This window comes from Chrysochloris asiatica, unplaced genomic scaffold (genome assembly GCF_000296735.1).
Source record: "Chrysochloris asiatica unplaced genomic scaffold, ChrAsi1.0 scaffold00040, whole genome shotgun sequence".
Classification (NCBI taxonomy): Eukaryota; Metazoa; Chordata; class Mammalia; order Afrosoricida; family Chrysochloridae; genus Chrysochloris; species Chrysochloris asiatica.
The window spans coordinates 19,243,066-19,266,580 of record NW_006408558.1 but is presented as its reverse complement, the minus strand read 5'-3'; the positions used below and the strand labels follow the sequence as shown (position 1 = coordinate 19,266,580).

The following is a 23,515-nucleotide window of genomic DNA, read 5'->3' as shown; positions in this document are numbered from 1 at the left end:
CACCCTCGGAAACCCTATACAGGGTCGCTATGGGTCGGAACCGACTCGATGGCACATAACAACAACAACAACCTACATATACTCGATTGGGTCGGAACCGACTCAAGGGCACTTTAACAATATGTGTCCTGGTGCGGCTGCAGGTTAATGCGCTGTAATGCAAAGTCGTTTTGAACCTAGCCAATCCTTGGAAACCCTATACAGGGTGGCTGAGTCGGAACTGACTTGACAGTACCTAAGAACAACGCACACCGAGATATGTCAAATTTTGCACTCAGCTTCCAGAGTTCAGATCCACAGCTCATCTGCAGCGCAAAAGAGTCCTTCGACGCCACTGAAAAACCCAATCCAGGCATGTCGGGAGGCAGCATTTGGGATCAAAACTGGCTGTGGAAGTTAGGAGGGTGGGCTGTGGAGCTGGATGGTCTGGAGGAAGAGAACAGGAGCATCGTTCGACATCTGAGGGAGCCAAGGCCCCTGGGAGCCCACTAGTACGCCTATTGAGTGGCAGTGAGGGCCCCCCGTGGGATGTGTAATTTGTAGAGGTGGGAAAGGTTTCCAACTCCGGGGATGTTGGCCTAAGAAACCTCAGTTGGTGTTATGTGCCGTAGAGTCGATTCTGACTCATAGCGACCCTGTACAGGGTTTCCGAGGTTGTCGGGCACAGAAAGCCTCATCTTTTCCCCGCGGAACAGCTGGTAGTTTCGAACGGCTAACCTGAAGGTTCGCAGCCCTATTCGTAACCACTACGCTACCAAAGCTCCTTGTTGTTGTTAGGTACCGACCCATAGCGACCTTATGCACAGCAGAACTAAACACTGCCCGATCCTGGGCCAACCTCACTACTGTTGCCAGAGCTCCTTAGGTCCTCACATTTTTTATATCAGTCCATGATTGTCTTCCTAAATCAGCACGCGCACTCGCACCACCAGCTCCAAGGCCGCGGACGCGGCTGCGCAACCTGATTACGTATCCGGCCTTCCCATGAGCCTTTAGGGCAGCCTCCAAAGCGAACGAGGGAAGCCGCTAGTCTTGGTTTCCGGCAACAAAACCGTGGTAGCTGGGTGACCCGGAAGTGTTCCAGTTTGTGCGGTGGGGCTTGGCGGTGGTTTGCCTCGGGTTGGATGTGCCACCATGGGGTCGTCCAAGAAACACCGGGGCGAAAAAGAGGCAGCCGGAACAACCCCGGCGACCGACACTGCGGGCGCCACAGAACAGCCGTTGCGGCACCGGGAGCACAAGAAACACAAACACCGAAGCAGCGGCGGTGGCAGCAGTGGCGGCGAACGAAGGAAGCGGAGCCGGGAGCGCGCGGGCGAGCGCGGGAGCGGGCGGCGCGCGGCCGAGGCTGAGACCCGCGGGAGCGCGCACGGGCGGGAACGCAGCCAGGCCGAGCCTTCCGAGCGGCGAGTGAAACGGGAGAAGCGAGACGAGGGCTATGAAGCCGGTGAGGGCCGGGGTCGCGGGGTGTTTGTGTGATGGGGGTCTCGGTGCACACAGGTTCAGGCACCCTCAGAGTTGCCTATCAGCATTTGTTTGAAATTAAACACAGTTTTCTCCGTTTCGGGGCATATCATTGACTCTCAGTGTGTTGAGTGATGAATGAATGAATGAATGAATGAATGAATGAACGAACGAACCGGCATGTGCAGAAGCAACAGAAAACCTCTACCAGGTTTGGTGGATTGTGTAGCGGGCAGTGAGGAGCCTGGGATCGCTTTCTGTTTTTTAAAGAGTATTGCATTGAAAGCCGGATGGGCAAGACTGCAGGCAGGGAGGCCGGGAGGGCTGTAGACAGACAGGTGAGGGCTGAGGGTGCCTGGCACCAAGGCAGCAACAGTGACATGGTGTGTGTTAAGTGCCATCGCGTAAGTTCCAACTCATATCGGCCCCATAGGCAACAGAATAAGACAGCCCAGAGCCCACCTTGCAGCAGCCCCTAATAAGTGTTTGGGTTTTGATGACCTGCACTGTGTAGAGGACACGTTCCCCATCCTCTGGGGATTCCGGATAGAGCCGTTGTCATTCTGTAAGCTTTGTGGAGGAGGTAGTGTATGACCATTATATGTTAAGTCGCATTTTGTCAATCTGAGCAAAGCCAGAGAGGGCAGGGCAGGTTGACAACAATACACGAAGGTGGTAAAGAAGGATACGGAGAGTTGGGACAAGAAAGGAAAGGAGTAGAAGAGGCAGGTGTCTCAGAAACTTGGGCAAAAGGAGCTGCTGGGGTGGAAGAAGGCTGAGAGGAAGGCCAAGATGCTTCCTGTTTTCTGGGGTCTCTGCAGAGTCAGGTGCTAGTGAGGGACCCTCCCTCTGCCCTTGGCTGGAGCCACGGTGCTGGCTGCTTGGTCCTTTGCTCAGCTCCTGAGCCACTCTTACTGTTATTTCAGCCGCCAGTTCCAAAACCAGCTCAGGAGATGCCTCTTCGCTCAGCATCGAGGAGACTAAGTAAGTCTTGCCCCTCATGGGTTTCTCCTTTTTCTCTCTGAAGCAGGCACGTTCTAGAGTTGCCACTTGGCAAGACTGTCACCCATGATAGTGTTCTGATGGGAGTTGGATGGGCTAAATGAGTTGTCTTGGTGATGGAAGAAGAAATGAAAACCAAAGAGGAAGGGTGGCATTCCACTGATAGGGACAAGGCCAAGCCCAGTGTCCATGCTCTCTGATGTAGGGCAGGCCCTGTGTTTGGGCACCTTAAAAAACCAGACCCACCACCATTGAGCCACTGTCGACTCCTGGCAACCATCTAGGATAGAGGAGAACTCTCCCATAGGGTTTCTGAGAGTGTCATCTTTATGGGAGTACAGTGCCACATTTTTCTCTACACAGCTGCTGGTAGGTTTGAACCTCCAACCTTTCAGTGTGCAGCTGAGTGCTTAGCCACTGTGCCACTAGGGCACAATCATTCCCCTCACATTTCCAGAAAGGCATCTGGTGTCCCATTACCTGAGAGTCTTTAACAAGGTGTCTCTTGTTCTCAGTAAACTCCGGGCAAAGTTGGGGCTGAAACCCTTGGAGGTCAATACTGTCAAGAAGGGTGAGTAAGCGGCTGAGGATGGGGGTCGGGGAGACACCTGAGGGTCTTTGAAGAGAGGAGGTTAAAGCTTAGATTCCTCACCCTTTGGTGGGTTTGTGGTGTGCACACGCAGGAGGGGCTCTGCTGGTCCTGTCATTGTGACTATGGGTCACTGCGTTGTCACTGTGCTGTAAAGTACATGAGAGATCTGTGTAGTCACTGTAGACAGCACGTGTTTGTTGAAAACCTCTTTTGGGGTGTTTGGGAAGGCATGGCAGTCCTGCCGTGCTACATGGGGATGGCCTGGGAGGGAAAGGATTTCCCCCTTCCTGCCCCTTCTTGCTCTCTGAGCTGGAATGGGCCAGGGCAAGTGGCTCCCTCCTCTCCCCACCAGCCCTGAGGGCAGGCAGAGCCTCACATCTGGGCCCCCCTTCCAGAGGCGGGCACCAAGGAGGAGCCCCTGGCAGCTGAGGTCATCAACCCCATGGCCTTACGACAGCGGGAGGAGCTGCGGGAGAAGCTAGCGGCTGCCAAGGAAAAGCGCCTGCTGAACCAGAAACTGGGGTGAGGGGGCCCTCCTCCAGGATTGGGAAAGGGGAAGTGGAAGAGACTGCCTAGGCGTGCTGGCACTGTGGGCCCGTGACTGAGGGCCAGGAGCAGGGCTCCTCAGGGTCCCTTCCTCCCTCTTCAGGAAGATCAAGACCCTGGGGGAAGATGACCTGTGGCTGGACGACACAGCTGCCTGGATCGAGAGGAGCCGGCAGCTCCAGAAGGAGAAGGACATGGCGGAGAAGAGGGTGAGGGCCCTGGAGGGCTGCAGTGGGCACCTGCGGGGCCTGGCGGGTCACTGAGGCAGGACATCTCTGTGGTCGCCGTCGGCTTCCCGGTGCTCTGGGTGCTCTCGTGGCAGACCTGACCATGTGCCTGGCAGGAGTTTTCTGGGGATGCTGTAGGTCACCCCTCTTTCTGTCCCACAGGCCAGGCTGCTGGAGGAGATGGACCAGGAGTTCGGGATCAGCTCGTTGGTGGAGGAGGAGTTTGGGCAGAGGCGGCAGGTGAGGCTGTAGCACGGCAGGGCGATCCCAGGTCTGGTGGGCTGGTGCTCGAGACTCAGCTGACCCTTCCCTACCCTTCCAGGATGTGTACAGCGCCCAGGACCTGCAGGGCCTCACCGTGGAGCACGCCATTGACTCCTTCCGTGAAGGGGAAACTCTGATCCTCACCCTCAAGGACAAAGGTGGGCTGAGTGGGGGCTTGGGTTGGGGGCACAGGTGAGGTTGGGTCAAGGGCAGGTGTGAGTTGTTTCTGCCCTGCCCCCAGGTGTGCTGCAAGAGGAAGAGGACGTGCTGGTGAACGTGAACTTAGTGGACAAGGAGCGGGCTCAGAAGAACGTGGAGTTACGAAAGAAGAAACCTGACTACTTGCCCTATGCAGAGGATGAGAGTGTGGATGACCTGGCACAGGCATGGCCGGGTAGCATGGTGTGGGCACTTGGGGGGTGGTGAGGAGCAAACGGCAGCTTAGTGACTCTCTGGTAGCCAGGCTAGATCCCAACGCAAACTTCTTGCCTTGCAGCAAAAACCACGCTCTATCCTGTCCAAGTACGATGAGGAGCTGGAGGGAGAGCGACCGCATTCCTTCCGCCTAGACCAAGGCGGCACAGCCGACGACCTCCGAGAACGGGAGCTGGAAGAGATCCGGGCCCGGCTGCGGCTGCAGGCCCAGTCCCTGAGCACGACGGGGCCCCGGCTGGCCTCCGAATATCTCACACCCGAGGAAATGGTGAGCCTAGGGCTTCCCTGGCTGTGGGGTAGGGCCAGGGTGCCTCCCCGTCTCCTCAGGGGTCACATGCCCCCAGGATGCGCTAAGGACAAAGGCCAAGTGTGGGAACAGTGCCTGGTGCCTGGTGCTTGTGGACAGGCTGTAAATGGCAGCCCTGGGGGAGATGTGGGGAGCACAGAGCAGTAAGGGCTTAGCTGGGAGTGTTCCGACTGCTTCAGAGTCAGCTTGGTGCTTTGGGTGAGGCATTTAACTGTGTGCCTCGGTTACCAGCTGAAGTACAGGTGACGGGTTATTGTGAGGATTCGGGGGAAGTCATTTTGTCCCTTTACGTGGAGTTTATATTTGGAATGACTGTGACCATAGAGGTAGACAGCTGAGTAGCTTGGCTAAGTGGTTGAAAGGCGGGGCTTCAGGGCCCAGACTCACGCCCAGTTCTCCTGCTTAGGTGCTGGGTGACCTTGAGCGAGGTACTCAACCTCCCATGCCTCAGTTTCCTCATTTCACCAGTAGGGACACTAGTACTTACTTGATGTGTTGTTCATGTCCTTCAAGTGCTTTGGACAATGGCCCCACTGAGGGGGCTTGCAGCTGGTCCCCCACCCCTCTCCATGTTCCTCAGCTTTCTTCTCTTCCCTTCAGGTGTCCTTCAAAAAAACCAAGCGGAAGGTGAAGAAAATCCGCAAGAAAGACAAGGAGGTGGTGGTGCGTGCCGATGACTTGCTGCCTCTTGGGGACCAGACTCAGGACAGGGACTTCGGTTCCAGGTAGGCTGGGTGATAGAGGTAGACTGGACTGGGCCCAGGACTGGTCCTCACTGGGGGGCCCTCTACTCCCCAGAATGCGGGGCCGGGGTCGGCGCCGAGTGCCTGAGGCTGACAAGGAGGCCCTGGAGGAAGAGGAGAAGGAGCTCGTGCCTCAGCGCCCCCAGTCAGATGACACCCGCGTGGAGAACATGGACATCAGCGATGACGGTGAGCAGGCTGAAGAGGGCAGGCTCAGGAGTCTGGGTCCCAGGATGTGGTCTGTGTGATGGGGCCTGTGTTTCCACAGAGGAGGGCAGAGCTCCCCGGGCCGGGTCCCCAGAAGCCCTGGAGGAGGACGAGGCCGAGCTGGAGCTGCAGAAGCAGCTGGAGAAGGGGCGTCGGCTGCGGCAGCTCCAACAGCTGCATGACAGCGGTGAGAAGGTGAGCGGGCAACCAGACGGTGGCCTCAGCGAGACAGGGCCTTTGTTCACAGGTGCCTGTGACCTGTCCTTAGAAGCCATCTCAGCACCCATTGTCCATTGGACTGCTCACTGTGCTTGAGATCCTGTTTTTAGCGGGTTTCTAGGTTTCTGCAGTGTGTTCAATGCTAGGGGTGTTAGTGAGGGATCTTTCCCTCTGCACATGGATGGTGAGTGAGACATCGTTCCAGGGCCAGGAGGCGCCGGTACGCAGGGCAGAGAAGAGTCCTGCGCTCAGGGAGGGAACGGTCCCATGAACTCGTGAGCACACAGCACAATGGCTGCTGGTTGTGGGGAGAGCTGGGCATAAAATCCAACAAGACAAGAGTGGCACTCAGGGAATGCTACCGCAAGTCTGGTGGTGATAAGTGCCGTTGAGTTGGTTCTGATTCATAGCGATCCTATGAAGTGTTTCTGATGAATGGCTGGTACTTTTGAACCACTGACCTTGAGGTTAGCAGTCTGGTGCATATACTACAAGTTGAGTATTAGGGGAGTGTTTTTGGGGTGAATGAGCCAAGTCTGGAGTGACCCAAAGGAGCCAACCTTGCAGAACTGTGTGAATGGAGGTGCGCTGGAGGTGGAGAGCTGGCTGTTCAGCCAGGGAGATGGCAGATGTCCTCCCTGGAGATGTCTCTAGAAAGGCGTAAGGCCCAGGGAGGCTGAAACTTAGAGTGGGAGGATGGGTGTGTGAACTAAGGTGGGACCTTGAGAGGACCCTTACAGGACATGTTGAGACATGCCGTGTGTGTGGGCACTCATTTCGTCCTCACAGCAGCATCCTGTGAGGAGCGTTCTGTAGTCTCCATTTCACACTGGAGGGAACTGAGATGCAGGCGTTTAGGTAAGTTGCCCACAGTTATGTGGTTCATAAGTGGTGCAGCTGGGATTGACGGAGTCCATACCATATGTACTGTTCCTCCCTAGGTGGGAGGGAGCGGGGCGGCTGGAGCTGTGAGCTCAGGTAGCGCCCACAGTGTAGGGGACAGTGCAGTCAAGGCCCCTGCAAAGGAGGACAAGCAGCAGGCCCTGAGGGAGGTGGAAACAACAATGTCCGCAGCAGCCAGGAAAGTGTTTTGAGGAGACAGTCTTTCTGATACTAGGGAAAGCTGAGGCCTGATTGGCATATGAAAGCTGCCTCAGTAGATTGGAAAGGAGTGGGGAGAGATGGGAGCTGAGGGAGGGAGGGCAGCAACTTTGAGAGCTGAAGGGCCGCAGGGTCTTTGTCACAACTAAGGCGCTCAACTGTAGAAGCACAGACAGCAGCCTCAGCTGATAGATGAGTAAGTGGGTATAGCTGTGTTCCAATAAAACTGTATCGACAATAACAGTGGGCTGTAGTTTGCTCACCTCTGCTTTTAAAGAGCCGCCACGTGTCTGTCAGTTTGTCACATTGTGGTGCCTCATGTGTTGGTGTGATACTGGAAGCTATGCCACCAGTCTTTTGAATGCTGCCAGGGTCACCCATGGTGGACAGGTTTCAGCGTAGCTTCCAGACAAAGCCAAACTAGGAAGAAGGTGAGATGGACTACTTCCGATTGTTTAGCCATTGGAAACCTTATGAATATCAGTGGAACACTGTCGGATAGCACCAAAATATTGAAGCATGGTGAATAACACGAGAATATTGTCAGATAACAGTGTTGCCCCTCAAGTTGGAAGGCACTCAAAATATATCTGGGGAAGAGCTGCTTCTACCTCAAAGCAGAGTTTACCGTGATGGCGTGAATGGAGTCAAACTTTTGGGACTTTCGATTGTTGTTAGGGCACAACTCTAACATCCATTAATAATCAGAACATGGAATGTACAAAGTATGAATCTAGGAAAATTGGAAGTTGTCAGAAATGAAATGGAATGCATAAAGATCGATATCCTAGGCGTTAGTGAGCTGAAATGGACGCTAGTATTGCCATTTTGAATCTGACAATCACATGGCTGCTATGCCTGGAATGACAAATTGAAGAGGAACAGTGCCCCATTCATCATCAAAAAGAACATTTCAACATCAGCCTTGAAGTATAATGCTGTCTGAGATAGGATCACATCCATACCCCTACAAGGTGTGGTGTTACAGGATAAGCACAGGACCGCCAGGTTGATTTGAACCACACAAGTTGGAGTTCAAACTCACCAGCCACTCCTCAGAAACCCTATGCTGGGTCTCTGTGAGTCAGAACTGACAGAATGGCAATTAACAACAACAACTGGTGTGCTATAGGATCAGTAGACTTCAAACCACAAGGTTGGCAGTTCAGACCCACCAATTGCTCCTTGGAAACCCTATACAGGGTCACTCAGTCAGAACTGACTTGATGGCACTCAACAACATCTGCATGTGAAAGTTGGAGAATGATTCAGGAAGACCATAGAAGAATTGATGCATTTGAGTTATAGTGTCGGAGAAGAATATTAAAAGTACTATGGACTGCCAGAAGGAAAACAAATCTGTGTTGAAAGAAGTACAGCCACTATGAATCGGAACCACCTTTACAACACACCATCGACCACCACCACTCTTTAGTTATCGACTATCTCATTGTCTGCCATTTTGCAGACTTTCTCATTGTCTGCCATTTACAATAGTAAAAAAATCTCTGCAACTATTTTTGGCATCAATGACATCTGGTAGTAATGAATGGCAAGGTGCAGAGCAAAAACAGTGAGGGCTATGATTGCTAAGATTATGTGTCAATTTAGCTGGGTATGATCCTCAATGGTTTGACAGTTATGTATTGATGTGATTTGGTAGTTATATAATGATGTGGTTTGGCAGTTATGTATTGGTGTGATTTGGCAGTTATATAATGATGCAATTTGGGTTTTAGGTAATGCTCTAGTCAGCCTCCATTTTAGCATAATACCAATTGCCATGTAACAATCCAGTCTTTGGCACCTAACCATGTTGATAATTGAGGAGTGGGTCTAATGTATTGACATTAGCTTAGTAACTATAAAAAATATACCATACAAATTTATCAATAATAGGGGAAACTAAGTACATAAGTACTAAGTATATGAGGACTTTACGATTTTCACAACTTCTCTGCAAATCTAAAACTATTCTTAATCTATTAAAGAAAGGTTTCATTCATGTTCAAGCATAGAAGTTTCAAAAATATAAGCACCAATAATTCTAATAGAAGTCCAGGTGGTCCGGCCACTTGAGCATGAGAATCCATGTGCTTTGATTTATGAATGACTTCCACAAAGGTGGTGCTCCGCCAACTATTGTTCAGAAGTCTGTCTCTTTGTTTCTTGAACTCTTGAAAACATTTCTGAACTTGAAGTGCTAATCCTTCCATGAGAATTTATTTGAAAGTCTTAGAGGAAAACAGAGGTAAAGGATATCTAAAGTGTTAAGCTATATTTGTTTCTCCTTTTGGTCTCTGGATGGTGCATTTCCCTTCTATAGTAATTACTTTTGGTTAAACTGTAGGGAGTATCTTGCATTCTCTTTGGTATTCAAATAAGTTTGTGATTGTCAAAAAAAAAGAAATACAGCCAAAATGTTCCTTAGTAGCCAAGATGGCCAGACGGCATCTCTCATTCTTCACACATTATCAGGAGGGAACCGTCCTTGGAGAAGGACCTCACGCTTTGGTAAAGTGGAAGGACAGCCAAAAAGGAGAAGCCCTCCAACTAGATGGATTGACACAGTGGCAGCGAAAATGGGCTCAGGCATAGAAGCAATTGTGAGGATCGCGCAGGACTGGACAGTGTTTCGTTGTGTTGTACATAGGATCGCTGTGGTTCCTCTCATGCTTGCTGCACATAGAAGCACCTAGAAAGTTTTAAACGTGTGTGTCTGTGTGTTTGCCATCTCTAGGTTTTTGGTGATTTTTTTCTAACCTAGGAATTTTTTGAAACATAACCAGCACCATACTCCACACCAAGTACATGTAGAGAAGTTGAAAGAGCGTTACAATGAACGCCGTCATACCTCTCCTTCACCTTCAGGGCCTGTGAACATGTCAGAGTGCTTCTGCTTGCTTGGTTTGCACGCTCGCTCTCTTTCTCTTTTCCCCCTTGAGACCATTTGAAAGTTACAGATGTAATGACACTGCACCCAGAATAGTTGAGCAGGCATCTCTAAAAATCAGGACTTTCTTCTGTGTCAGTACATTCATTGCCTAAAGAAATTTCATGAACACTTACAAAGGAGCCAATCTATGTTGAAAATGTTCCCAATTATCCCCCACAATTGAATCTCACACCCTCCAGAGGCCTTTCTTTTTTCTTTATTTTTTTTAAAAGCTTTTATTGTGAATCCCCCGCACCCTCTGAAACTAGGCTCCCTCTTGAAAGCTTGTAAGCCAGTCACTTCATGCCTTTGTAGTTCCCCCATTTTGGGTAGCCAATGTCTAAGTTGCCTATCCCTATCAACGCTGTGTACCAAGGGAGTGGGAATGATTCTCACTGTAAAGATACATACCCTCTTTTGAGCTATTACATCTATAAGTATAAGTCAAATTCATCAAATTGTAGCAGATTACTCTTTTTTTCCTCTTCTTCCTCTAGTCGAGTTCTGATCATCCATCCATTGAAGCCAGGTCACAAGGGTACTCTTGGGCATCTCCCCTCACTTCATATCAGCTGTACGCTTCACTCTCCACTCTAGTCCTCTGTGGCCATGTCCCTGTCCCTGAGTCCGGGAGTGCCCAGGTCTCACCATACTGCTGGCCAACCAGGTCTCAATCCAGGTGAACAGGAGTCTGTTGAGCGTGGTTGGACTTAGCTCACAGCTTCATTGCTGTTTTTCCCCCACTTCCCCTTATCGGTAGACCAATGTGGTCACCAGCAGGACCACATGCCTGCTTATGTATTCCCCTTGAGTCTCAGTCTTGGAAGGGGTTTTGCCCTGAGGGGACCTGACTGCTTGCCCTGATGGCTCCCCGGTGAACAACTTGCTTGTTCTTACAGTAGTCAATCTGACTGCCATTATTTCTGATTTTTCCTGCTGATCTTCCTTTTAAGAAGTATCTTCTGTTCTTCTAGAAGCTCCGTGCTGGTCTGCTTGTCCCCAAAGGGCTTTCTTAAAAGTGCTGGAGATTCCCGGGTATGTTGGATGCTGGTCCGGGGGAGAGGGAGAAACTGCCAATGGCAGAAGAGGAAAAAAGGGATGTTTGCAGGAACAGAGTCCTCACAGAGGAAGACAGGGCTAGGCTCTGAGTGGTCAGGTCACGTGTTTCAGGAGGGCAGGTATAGGCAGTGCCCATTGTAGATGACTTGGGTTGGAAGACATGAAGGGAGCCCCAGCCTGGTGGTTTTAAGGAGAGAGTAAGTGAGATTCTAGGAGAGGGTAGAGAGCAGCTTCAGTAGAGGCAACAGACTGTTGGTTGTTCCTGTAGGTGAGTGGTGATTCCCCACTGAACTATAAATAGTCTTGAATTTGAAGGACTCCGTCAGCATGCTTCTGGATGGCTCTAGCCTGCCGAGTAGGTGAGTAGCTGGGATTGGCCAGGATTGGACTTTCTCGGGGCAGAGGGACAAGACCCTGAAGAGTTTTACAGAAGAGAGCTGGTATGAATGCACCATGGAGGCCAAACCTCAAGATATGGGGCACGGCAGGAGAGCAGTAGTGAGTGTGTGGATTGGATTAAGGGGCTTGCTTGAGCTCTAGAATGGTTGAATTGAGGTGGATAGACTTAAGTGGGCCATAAAGATAAGACGAAGTGGGTTTTGAAACGGGCATGGCGGTTGGAGATGCTGAGGCCCAGAATATGACACTGGAGGGCAGGAACTGAGGAGTGTTCAAATGATTGGAACCTCTGAGGCAACATTTTGGATGCTGAGGTCACCAAGAATGATGATGGGGGAAGATAGTGAGCGCTGAAACCGTCGTGAGCGAAGGGAGATGAGGCACTGACTGGACACAGCAGGACTGTAGAGGAATAGCAAGTGAGGGCCGGAGGGTTATCTCAGTGGGCGTGTGAGTTCAGAGAGGACACCTCCCTAATCCAGTCTCTGAGGTACCTTCATCTAAGAAGACTACAGGGGAAGTGATGTCATCAGGGATGGCTGATGACAGGGAGGGCACATGGGTGAAGGGATGAAGTGGCTAAAGAACTCACCCTTAAACATGCCATGTCGCATAATGTGGCTCAGTTCACCGTGCTTCAGTGTCTTCACGTTTCTGACATGTTGGCACGTGTGCCGGAGCTTTATTTATCCAGCCGTCTGTTGGTGGACTCTTGGGTTGTAGTGAGCCTTAGTGGATGAGTCTCTGGGTCCCTGCCTTCATCATCTGGGACATAGGATAGGAGTAGGATTCCTGGACTGGGTGATAATAGTGTTCCACTCTTTGAGGAACCCAACAAGGGTCCTGATTTCTCCAGTCCCTCACCAACACTTGGTATTTTGTGTATTTGTTGTTTGTTTTTTTAAAGAGCCATTTTAGTGGGTGTGTGAAGTGGTATCTCACTGTGGTTTTGATCTGCATTTCCTTAAAGACGGATGATTATGAACAACTTTTCATGTGCTTCTACATCATACTGGGTAAAGGGGTGTGGAGGCCAGCGAAAAAGAGGAAGCCACCGGATCAGATAGAGTGACATGGTGGCAGCAGCAACAGGGTCAAACAACTGTGAGGATGATGAAGGACCCAGCAGTGAAAACCCAGGTTTGTGTTGTGCGTGGGGTCGCCGTGAGTTGGAATCGACTCAACAGCACCTAAGAACATTTCTGCTTTAGAGAGATGTTTGTTAAGTCCTTTGCCCATTTTCAAGTTGGGTTTTTATATTTCTGTTTTATGTTTGTGATTTTGTAGCAGGAAGAGATTAAGATAGAAAACACAAAGGAATTAAGGAAGTTGACTACCTAGAAATTCATTATTTAAGTTTGGGGAAAAAAAGGTATGAAGAAGTTAGAAAAATATACCAGAGAAGATTCTTGCCCACACATAACCAACGGGAACAAACAGTCTAACGGAAAAGTGCAGAAGCCTTGAGTAGGCGGTTCTTAGAAGAGGAATGAACAGCCTTCACTGGGAATCAAAGAAAGCGCACTTCCAGCTGCAGTGAGTGCTCATGTCACTTCCACACACCCACTGGGCAAACTACCAGACTCCTTATCTCTCTCACGGAAATACCCAGGAGTGTGATCTGCTGAAGAAGATGAGTTGAAAGGTAGTGGCTCTGTACATTTAGCAGTGCCCGATATGGGGCCTGTGCCCAGAACCGTCTGCACACGTGAACCGGGAAACAAACATCAGGTTGTGGTTTGCTGCCGACCAGTCAGCCCCTGACTCATGGGCACTCCCACACAACAGGCTTGGAGTGTTGTGATCGGAGATTTTCTTTGGCTGGTTTTCAAGTCAATCATGTGGTCTTTCTTCCTAGGCTGTCTGTCTACATCTGGAAGCTTCACCGACACCTGTTCAGCCCCATAGCAGTACGCAAGCCTCCACGGACACATGGTAGTGGCTGCATATGGGGTGCAGGGCCGGGAATCCAACCCAGGGCTCCTTCATGGAAGGCAAGAGTTCTAGCCTTAGAGCCACCACTGCCTTCAGCCGCTTCCAGCGCATTCTTGGTGATACCAGAAAATGTTGTTGTTGTTAATTGCCGTCGAGTCGGTTCCAACCTAGCGACCCTGTATAGGGCTTCCAAGGAGCAGCTGGTGAGCTTGAACCGCCAACCTTGCAGTTTAAATGGCTTTGCAGTCTGGAGCATTAACCACACTGAGGACATGCATCCTCAGTAAAGAACACTTTTTTTTCTTAAGCGAAAAAAAGAATCAGAGCGGAATCATACAATATGAGTTAGATGGTGTAATGTTTAAAAATTGCATAATACAACAATACATTGTCCAGGGTCACATCCTTATGTGGCAAAATTATGAAAGGCCAGTGAGTCCTGACCACAAATATGAGTGGAGGGGGCGCAGGGGTCTGAGTGCGCGTGTGTGATGTTATTTCCCAGCTGTGTCATAGGTGCATGAGTGTGGGGTTTTTTTAAAACAACACTTCATTGAAAACAAAATTTCGGTAATAGGATAAAGTGGAAGGAGGCCTCAGAACAGTCAACCATATGAAAACAAAAGGACAGCATTTGCCCAAAAAACAAAGCTGAGAAGGCAGGAAGGGCCTGAGAAAATGGACCTATGGAAACTAGGAAGCCAGGGGAAAAGTGAGAAGGCTGTTGGTTACATGGAGAGAATTGTAATTTACGTCAGCAAACAATGTGTATAAATTGTTGAATGGGAAACTTCTCTGAAAACTCTCACCCAAACCACAATAATGTATCACACCCCTACCCCCACCCCCAAAAGGAAGCAATAGGGAAGTGGAGTGGTCACACTGAGAGCATGCTGGACGAAGGGCAGAGCAAAGGGGCTGCAGGGTGAGGGAAGGTTTTTCTACTTTATATTAATATACGGTATTTTTTTTTTTTTTTAATGTTTTACTGTGAATTGTGTGATAGTCTACATGGGAATACACTGTATTTTTGTAGAGCACTTTTAGGGTTATAGAAAAAGTACATGGAAACTCACAGAGAATTCCCATAGGCCTCCTCCTCCCCTGGCCTGTGTTTCACCTATTACTTGCATCTTGTGTCGGTTGATACATACGTTACAACTGATGAACCAGTATTGCTAGGCTTATTCCTAACTAAAGTTCATCGTTTGCATAAGTGTTCGTAGTGTTTTGTCAGTTCTGTGAGTTTCAGCAAATGCATAATGTCACATGTCCACGTCACTGTCTCATGTAGAGGCGTTTTGTTGCACTTAAAATGCCCCGTGCATTGCATTTTCATCCACAACTGTCTACTTAGTTGGGTGTCTCCTTCGTCATCCAGATAGCCTCTGGAGGGTGGAAGGAAGCATTTGTTCTGTGGGTTAGCATTGGACTGATAACCGAAAGGTCAGCAGCTCAAACTTGCCAGCCGCTCCTCAGGAGAAAGATAAGGCTGTCTGCTCCCGTAAAGTCTTTTAGTCCTAGACACCCTATCAATTTACAATCTCTATGAATTGGAATCAGTTTGATAGCAGTGGGTTTGGTTTTGGAGTTTGGATGCTCCCAGTTGCATGTACTGTGCCTGGCACCAAATAGGCCCTCAGTAAAGACTGATCAAACTTGTGGCTAGAGATTACCTTCACTGTGTGTTTACTAGCAATTGAAGAACGGGGTGTTGCAAGTGGTACCAGATAGTAGCAGCAAACAAGTGTTGAATGCTTACTCCCTTACAACATACTTGCTCGGCACTGTGTGGCACTGTGGACTAACACTGGACAGCTAACTACAAGATCGGCTGTTCACACCCACCAGCTGCTCCTCAGAATCCCTATGCAAGTCACTATGCATCGGAACCAATAAAGAGCACTTAACAGGCATTGTGCTGACGACTTGAAATGTATCACCAGGGAGGGGTTGGTTTTGTTTCGTTGTTGAGAACATACAAGTAAAACACCTGTTCCCCAATTTCCACGTGGACAATTGAGCAACACGGGTACATGCTATGAGTTGTACTTCTTCCCACCCTCCTTTTCTGAGTTCTTTCCCCATGCACAAAAACTCACAGTCACCGGTTTCCTAGCTCGTCTTTGGATTTGCTGTTGTCACGTTGATCCTATATGTCGTTGTAAGTGCCATCAAGCTGGTGTGACTCACAGTGACCCTGTATAGGGTTTCTGAGGAGCGGCTGGTGGGTTTGAACTGCCAGTCTTGCAGTTAGCAGTCCAGGGCTTATCCTACAGTGTCACACCAGGATTCCCATGAATAAGAGCATAATACTCAAGGAAGCCTGTCTGTTTTGTTGTTTTGTTTGAAAACTAGTTAAGCTAAAGTATGGGAGTGTGATGAGTCCATGGGATAAGCACTGCTGGACTGTGAGGCACAGGTTGGTGGTTTGAGCCCACCAGTGATGAGACTTTCTGTTCCTGCACAAATTTAAAGCCTCAGAAACCTAGACAGGGTGGCCACGAGTAAGAACTGACTAGGAGACTTCACAACAAGCTACACTCTGGTTTGGTTTGAAGAAGACTGCAGGGGGGTATAGTTTTGGTTGAAGGCTTAAAGATGATCTCAAGGCAATAGTGTCGGGTTCATCCAGCTTCCATGACACCAGAAAGTCTAGATTCCATAGAAATTTAAATTATGTCCAGCATTTTCCTCTTTGTGATGAGGATTCTTCTATGGCCTCCTTGATCAAAATGTTCAGTAATAGTAGCTGGGCACCATCCAGTTCTGGCCTCATCACATAGTCAACTGGAGAGAGTTTTTAAAGAGAGAAGGTATGGTAGAGGGTTAACGTGCGTGACAGGACAGGCTATACAAGGGAGGTTGGCAGAGTAAAGAGGAAGACAGTGGAAGGCGTGGAAGAGTGCCAGAGGTATAGTGAATAGAGGTAGATGCTATTAACTGATGGTCCATGGAGGGGATGCAAAGAATATGATTGGTTGAATGTGAAGCTGATGATCTCCCCTTGAATGTAAAGCCAGTGATCTGCTCTGTGAATCGGACTCCTGGTACGGCGCTGTAGGGTCAGCACTGACCTGCGAACCACAGCTGCTCCTTGGGAACCCTAGACAGGGTCTCTATGAGTCAGAACTGACTCGACGGCACTAAGCAATAACAGCTCTAAACCTTCACTCCATTCCCAATAAAAAGTGTATTAAAAAAGGGGGTGGAGTGGGGCATCATACTTGCCCACTGACAGGACTGATGGAGCAGAGAGTAGATGCAGGGCGTTTGGGTGGAGCATTTGAGGTGGGAGCAGGGAGGCATCTGCATGACAGCAGGGACACAGAAAGTTGGGTGCATGTTTGAGCGGGAGGGGAGGGAGCTCTCGTCACAAGACTCCCACTTTTTCTTGGTGACACAGGAAGCTTTGAGAAGAGGGACCAGGGGAAGTCAGAGGTAGCCACCCTGTGTCCTCAGGGATGGCAGTGGAAAGATTTCAATGATGCTGATGCTGGGGTGGCAGAGGTGCAGCAAGAGTAGCCAGGTGCCTCATGTTTGAGGAAGGTGCCAGGCGCAGGGCAGTGAGGAGAGGGGATGGTGGGGCCTGGTCACAGAGGGTCTTATAGGACTTTGGACACTTAGGCTGTAGGGAGCCATCCATCGATAGGCTTGGGGCAGAAGCATGCCCGGGTGAGATCAGGCGCAGAGAGAACAGACTGGTGGGGACAGAGAAGATGTGGCTGGGGCCGGTGAGTCTGGCTTGTCTGACTGCCACTAGGGGGCGTGCTGGGGCTCCATGGCATCACCCCCAGAAATTTCTGGGCTTGCCCTCAGCCTCTCCTTCCTCCAGGTGGTAGAGATTGTGAAGAAGCTGGAGTCTCGCCAGAGGGGCTGGGAGGAAGATGAAGATCCTGAGCGGAAGGGGACCATAGTGTTCAATGCCACATCGGAGTTCTGCCGGACGTTGGGGGAGATCCCCACCTACGGGCTGGCCGGCAACCGGGAGGAGCAGGAGGAGCTCATGGTGGGTCCTCGGTGCGTGCTCGGTCGGGTGGGCAGAGGGCTAGGCAGGCTTCAGAGCCAGCAGCCAAGCTGACCTGTCTTCTGTCGCCAGGACTTTGAGCGGGACGAGGAGCGCTCAGCCAACGGCGGCTTCGAGTCTGACGGGGAGGAGAACCTCGGCTGGAGCACCGTCAACCTGGACGAGGAGCAGCAGCACCAGGATGTGAGGCGGGAGTGGGGGCTGGGGAACTTGAGATGGGTAACCCCGAGTCCCAGTCCTGGCTTGCCCCTTCCTACTCAGGATCTGAGAGCCCCTGTTTCCACGCTCATAAAATGTGTCTGTCGGCCCCACGGGGTCATGGGGAGGCTGGTGCGGGGACCTTGTGCGGGTGGTTGAGAAGAGCCTTGGGGCTGCTGTTCACTCCCACCCTCCCCTGGAACCCGGCAGTTCTCCGCCGCCTCCACCACCATCTTAGACGAGGAGCCCATTGTCAACAGAGGACTGGCAGCCGCTTTGCTCTTGTGTCAGAACAAAGGTGAGGAGTGGGGGCCTGGGCTGCCGTGCCCAGAAGGATGTGGGTACTACTGTCTGCTCCCTCACCTCCTCTGTCCCCCTGAACCACTCCTCCCCCTGCCCCTGGCACCAGGACAGTGAGCAGCAGCTGTGTTCTCGCCTCGCCTCAGTCCCACCTCGCCCCCACAGGACACAGTGTCTGCTCAGAGAAGAGTGGGTGTATGCACTTGTAATGGTCCAGGCTTCAGCTCAGAGAGAGGGAGAGTCTGGGCTCGGGTCCCAGCTCAGCCAGTGGCCCTCAGCAAGCAGACAAATGGACCTGGTGTCTGTGCCCAGCCTAGTGCAGCCAGCTGGCTCCCCAGGGCCACTGTATGACATGGACCCTGCAGGACTGAGGTCTCCCAACCCCCAACCCCCACCCCCCAGGATTGCTGGAGACCACGGTGCAGAAAGTGGCCCGAGTGAAGGCACCCAACAAGTCTCTACCTTCTGCGGTGTACTGCATCGAGGACAAGATGTGAGTGTGCGGGCACCTCTGGGAGTCCACAGTGCTCAGGCGGGCTGGGAGGCAGCTCACATGAACCCTCTCTGTCTCGGACCAGGGCCATCGACGACAAGTACAGCCGACGGGAGGAGTACCGCGGTTTCACCCAGGACTTCAAAGAGAAGGACGGCTACAAGCCTGATGTCAAGATCGAGTATGTGGATGAGACCGGCCGGAAACTCACACCCAAGGAGGTGAGGGCCCACCGCCCCCTCCACACTCCACAGCTCTCCCTCCTCGGGGCAGCCAGGGCTCAGACCCTTCTGCTGACTCCTTGCTGGCGGGTCCTAAGGCTCTTTCTTACCTCCCCCTCGACTGCTAGCCCCATCCTCCCCCCAAACACTGCCAGCTGCCCCCTCCACTGCCCATTGACAGGCCCCTGACCACACACACACACCCCGCCTGCCAGGAAACAGCTCGTGGCTCAGGGTGGCTCTGAGCTACTGCTGCCCTGTGTCCCCAGGCATTCCGGCAGCTGTCCCATCGCTTCCATGGGAAGGGCTCGGGCAAGATGAAGACTGAACGGCGCATGAAGAAACTGGATGAGGAGGCGGTGAGCGGTGGGGGGCGCGCAGGCCCCACAAGGGGGGGGTTGCATGCTGGGGCTGCTGCTGCCCTTGCTGACACCGGTTGTGCCCCCATAGCTCCTGAAGAAGATGAGCTCCAGCGACACGCCCCTGGGCACTGTGGCTCTGCTCCAGGAGAAGCAGAAGGCCCAGAAGACGCCGTACATCGTGCTCAGCGGCAGCGGCAAGAGCATGAACGCGTGAGTGCCTGGGAGAGCTGGGTGGGCGGGCAGGTGGGTGCACCCAGGGTGCCAGCCTCACCCCTCCCTTCTCTCTGCAGGAACACCATCACCAAGTGAAGCCGGCCTCCCTTCCCTCTCCTCTTGTCGTTAAATAAAGCCCCTTCCTTATTTTTAACCCCCTGGTCATGGTGCCGACTCCAGGGGTGGGCCTCCTAGGGGAGACACTGGTGACTGTGTGACTTCAGGCCGCAGTCTCACCTTTATGAAGTCTCAGCCACTCATTCTAAACAGGGTGTGAAGATTGGAAGAACTCACTCATTTTTTTATTCACTCACTGGGGATTCAAAAGTGAACGAGCCCTGGGCACATAGGGCTACTAGGTGAGCTGCATTGAAGGGGCACACTTAGCCCTGCTCCTTTCAGTCACCCCTAGCCTGGGGCCGCAGCTAGCCAGAAAGACACAGGTTGGTTTTTTGTAACACACACACACACACACACACACACACACACACACTCACACACACCCCCACTTATCACTAGCTTCTGGTTAGAAGTGGTAGGTGTTCTAAGAGGTTTAGTCGTCCTGGGATGAGCCAGGACCTTCTGGGACAGAGCCCTCCCATGGACCAGAGGACCACCTGGCAGCCTGGTGGGCAGGTCAGAGACCCAGAGCCCCCCAAGTGTCCCTCGCACTCCTGTACCACCTTGGACTGTGACCAGAAGAGGCAGCACCGTCCTTGACTACAGCGTTTTACCCGCAGTTGGTTACAGTTATGCATGGGGCACTCAGCCCAGTGCCTTCTGGGAGACTTGTCCCATGTGCACTTAGACAAGATCCTCAGCACACTCTGAAGGCCGGGTTGAGCCCAGGGTAGATGGAAAGATGCCACCAGCTAAGCACCTGCTTGTGGGCCACAGTATGTGCCAGGTGACACAACGGTTTTAAGATGAAAAAAATGAAACCGAAAAACAAGTGGAAGGGTGATGTTGAAAATTCATCTTGGATGGAAATAATGCTGTGTCCATAAGGGACAAAACGTGGTCACCTGAAAAGAGAAGGTTGCTGTTAGAGGACGTGGTTTCTGCAAGGCTGCGCCATGCCAAGCCCACTCACTGTTCCTGGGCTCAGACACACGCACACCCTCCTGAGTTTGACTTTTGATTCTGATTTAGTGTTCACCTTGCTTCCTCAGTGAGTCTGGAGTGTGCTTGCCCTAGAGGCTGGATTCAGGGTTCAGGGAACCAGGGTCCTTTTTCATGAAAGCTTGTGTGCACTTCCAGAGTTGTGGCCCAGTAGTCCAGGGTCCCCGGAGAAGCACACACCATATCAGCTGCCAGGAATTGGGCCCATCTTGGGGCAGTTGTCACACCCAAGCTAGAAACAACCCGATCCCTGGTCTGGAGCACAGCTGGATGAAGGCCAGGCTGCCTTCTGTGCTTCTGACTTGAATAATCATAGTGAACTATAACCTAAAGCGCCTCCTCCAGGAAGCCTCAGTCTCGGGCCAGGCTTGCTCCTCTCCTGGTGCCGCATTCCCCTTCCCCCACTGTGTCCTTCCACCTGGCCGGGGCTGGGAGACAGCAAGGCCTCAGTTCATCCCCTGCAGGAAGAAACGCTGGGACTCCCCCCATCCCATTCCCCTGGAGACCTGAACTCCCTGCGCACTGGTGACACCAGCAAGACACCTTCGTCCCAGGAGCACCCCATGGATCAGGCTGCACTGCTTCCTAGAACAGGCTGCTTTCTCAGCTTTTGCATTTACTGTCTGACATCAGGCATGCCACACCTAGCCATTTGGTGTTCTAGCTGCAGAAGGGGTCATGACTTCACCAGGTTAAGTATGGTTAGCCAGCTAATGGCTGGGCCTGGGAATGCAGAGGAGCAAAAACAGGGTTCCTGGCCACTGGTCTTGGAGTCAGTGGGTGAGTGACCTCATGGGAGCGGGAGGGAATTCTGCCCTTCAGATATGCTCCAAAGAGCCCAGCTGGCAGGTGTCTCCTGGCTGCTCAGCCCGCCCCGCCAATCTCAGCCAGGCAGATGGCAGGTGGTGATGGGGTCCTCAGCACAAAGGTTAGTGTGGCCTGGGCTCCAGGCACAGGCAAGTCTTCCATCCCCTTCCTCTTGACTGTTCCACCCCATCCCTGTCCTCCAGCTCTGGCTTCAAGTTCCAGCAACCCTTGGCTCTGTCAGTCAATGGCTTCGTTTCCCTCTGGCCGGGCGATGGCTGTTGAGGCTCAGGACGGAACTAGACCCCTTTTGTCATTTCTCTGTGTGTCTTCTCTAGAGCAGGCTGAGCTAAGAAGCCACCTCCCCCATTCATCAGAGGCCTTTGGGAGCTCAGGTCAGGTCCTGTGGGCCAGCACTGGAACAACTAGAAAGGTGCCCCTCTGGCCACATCCTACAGGACTGGGGGCTTTGTCTCTCCAGCCACTTTGACTGCCTGCCCCTCGTTCCCCAGGTGGTCCTGTTAATGTCCTCAAGAAGGACTCAGGTGCCTACTGGGCAGTGGCTGGAGGAGCCAAGCAGGATGAGAGTGTGGCTCTGTGTTGGGGCCTCTGGGACTTCAATGTCATGGGTGGAGGTGTGCAGTGGAACGAGACACCCCAGTACCCTCTCTTTGCTTGGTCACACTGGATGGGGTCTGCCCCCTGAAACTCACCCTACACATGATCTGAGGCATCCCCTGGCCTGGCTGAGCTTCCAAAGGCTTTTAAAAGCCCACTTTATTGGAGGGAGACTCAAACCGAGGATAGAGTGGGGTTCTGGGAATGAAAAGTTAGTACACAGCTGGCCCGTTTCCTTTCCTGGTCTCCATCCAACACGGCAGACTGTCCACCCAGAAGGGCCAGCATTGCACTACCTACTTGCTCCAGAACAGTCTTAGGCTCTAGCCTGGGATTTTGTCATCTGGGATGTGGCCAGGAAGTAGAGCTGAGCTGACCGGGGAGCTTCCAGCCAGTTTGGGGAAGAGCAGGTCCTTGCCCCAGAGCCCAAAGCCCTGGTCTTTGCCCCCTTGGCCATACTGTAACTGTTTTCAGCCTCCTGCCACCAGAAATCCTAGGACAATGAGACCACATGGGTCTTCCTAACCAGAGTCCCTCTTTGTGCTGAGAGAGCTGTGGTGGTCCCTCCGAGCCCAAGGAGGACTCAGGCTGCACACCCGTTCTGATAGGTCCTCAGATGAGGAAGTTCCCTGTGGACGAAGGGGCAGGTCCAGTACTGCTCACGGTAGGCCTGACCAGCCTACCTGATAGGGTCTTCTCCCTACTTACCTTGTCTTTAAATTTAAAAAAAGTCCAAACAATATATCCTCATGGTTTTTCATTGTTGAGAATATACACAGCAGAGCACACAACAGTGTGTGCAAGCACAATTCCGTCACCTTGGTTACGTAAGTTCTTTACGCCTCGCATCCACACTTGCTGCCCTTGCAGTTCCTATCTGACCTGTCCAGTGGCCCATTTGATCCTTTACAGATGGATCTTAAAAGAGCACAGTGCTCACAGAAGACATTCTTCACTAAATAAAAATTTTTTAATGCTATCAAGTTGATTCCCCTGTCCTATTGTGACCCCATAGGACAGGATAGAGCTGTCCCATGGGGTTTCCAAGGCTGTACATTTTTTTAAAAAATGTTTTATTGTGAATTATATGATACTTTACATGAGAGAACTTTAGTTTCACATTCATTCCATCGTATATCATTTCATTGCCATGGTTCCAATCCCCTCCAAGTATCATCTTCTGACCAAAGAGCATATCCTAGAAACCCATCCTCTACACTTCCCCCTCCCTCACTCCCCCCACCCCCCAGTCTTAGGCCCACAGTCCCTTTCCCTCTGGATCCAAAGTCCCCAGCCACTTCATCCTTCCATGTCATCATCTATGTCTCCATCTCAGGCGTCCCTGCTTATCTGGGTAGGGTCCCACTCTCGGCTCTTCTCTGTTGGTGGTCCCAGAGACCTCCGCTCCTAGACTGGAGAAATAATCACTCCCTTCCTTGCTACAAAATATCTACCTTTGCATTTCCAACCCTCACAATCCGTCTTGATAACCAATGTTCACTACAGTATCGCGAGTAACCCATCTGTATTTCATTTCATCAGCTCCACCTAGACAGATTGGATAGTACTCACTGGTGATTCTGCCTTCCTCCATGCCCCCTAGCTCTAGGTTCCCTCTTGAAAGCTTGTAAGCCAGTCACTTGCGTTTGTAGTCTTTCATTTGGGTATCCAATGTTCAAGTTGCTCATCTCTGTCTACTCTGTGTGTGGAGGGGGTGGGAAT

At 51.6% G+C, this 23,515-nt stretch overlaps 1 protein-coding gene across 1 annotated transcript; it reads left to right on the top strand.

Annotated features, from left to right (window-relative positions):
• Window positions 1–1,134: 1,134 nt before the first annotated feature.
• Window positions 1,135–19,345, top strand: SART1 (squamous cell carcinoma antigen recognized by T cells). The gene is made up of 20 exons (XM_006860905.1): window positions 1,135–1,447; window positions 2,391–2,448; window positions 2,982–3,037; window positions 3,454–3,580; window positions 3,708–3,813; window positions 3,994–4,071; window positions 4,154–4,253; window positions 4,337–4,479; window positions 4,592–4,798; window positions 5,438–5,562; window positions 5,636–5,769; window positions 5,849–5,982; window positions 17,271–17,444; window positions 17,535–17,645; window positions 17,871–17,958; window positions 18,363–18,453; window positions 18,539–18,674; window positions 18,944–19,033; window positions 19,125–19,246; window positions 19,327–19,345. Exons 1-20 carry the CDS (start codon window positions 1,135–1,137, stop codon window positions 19,343–19,345), a joined length of 2,412 nt encoding a protein of 803 aa, XP_006860967.1.
• The last annotated feature ends 4,170 nt before the right edge of the window (window positions 19,346–23,515 follow it).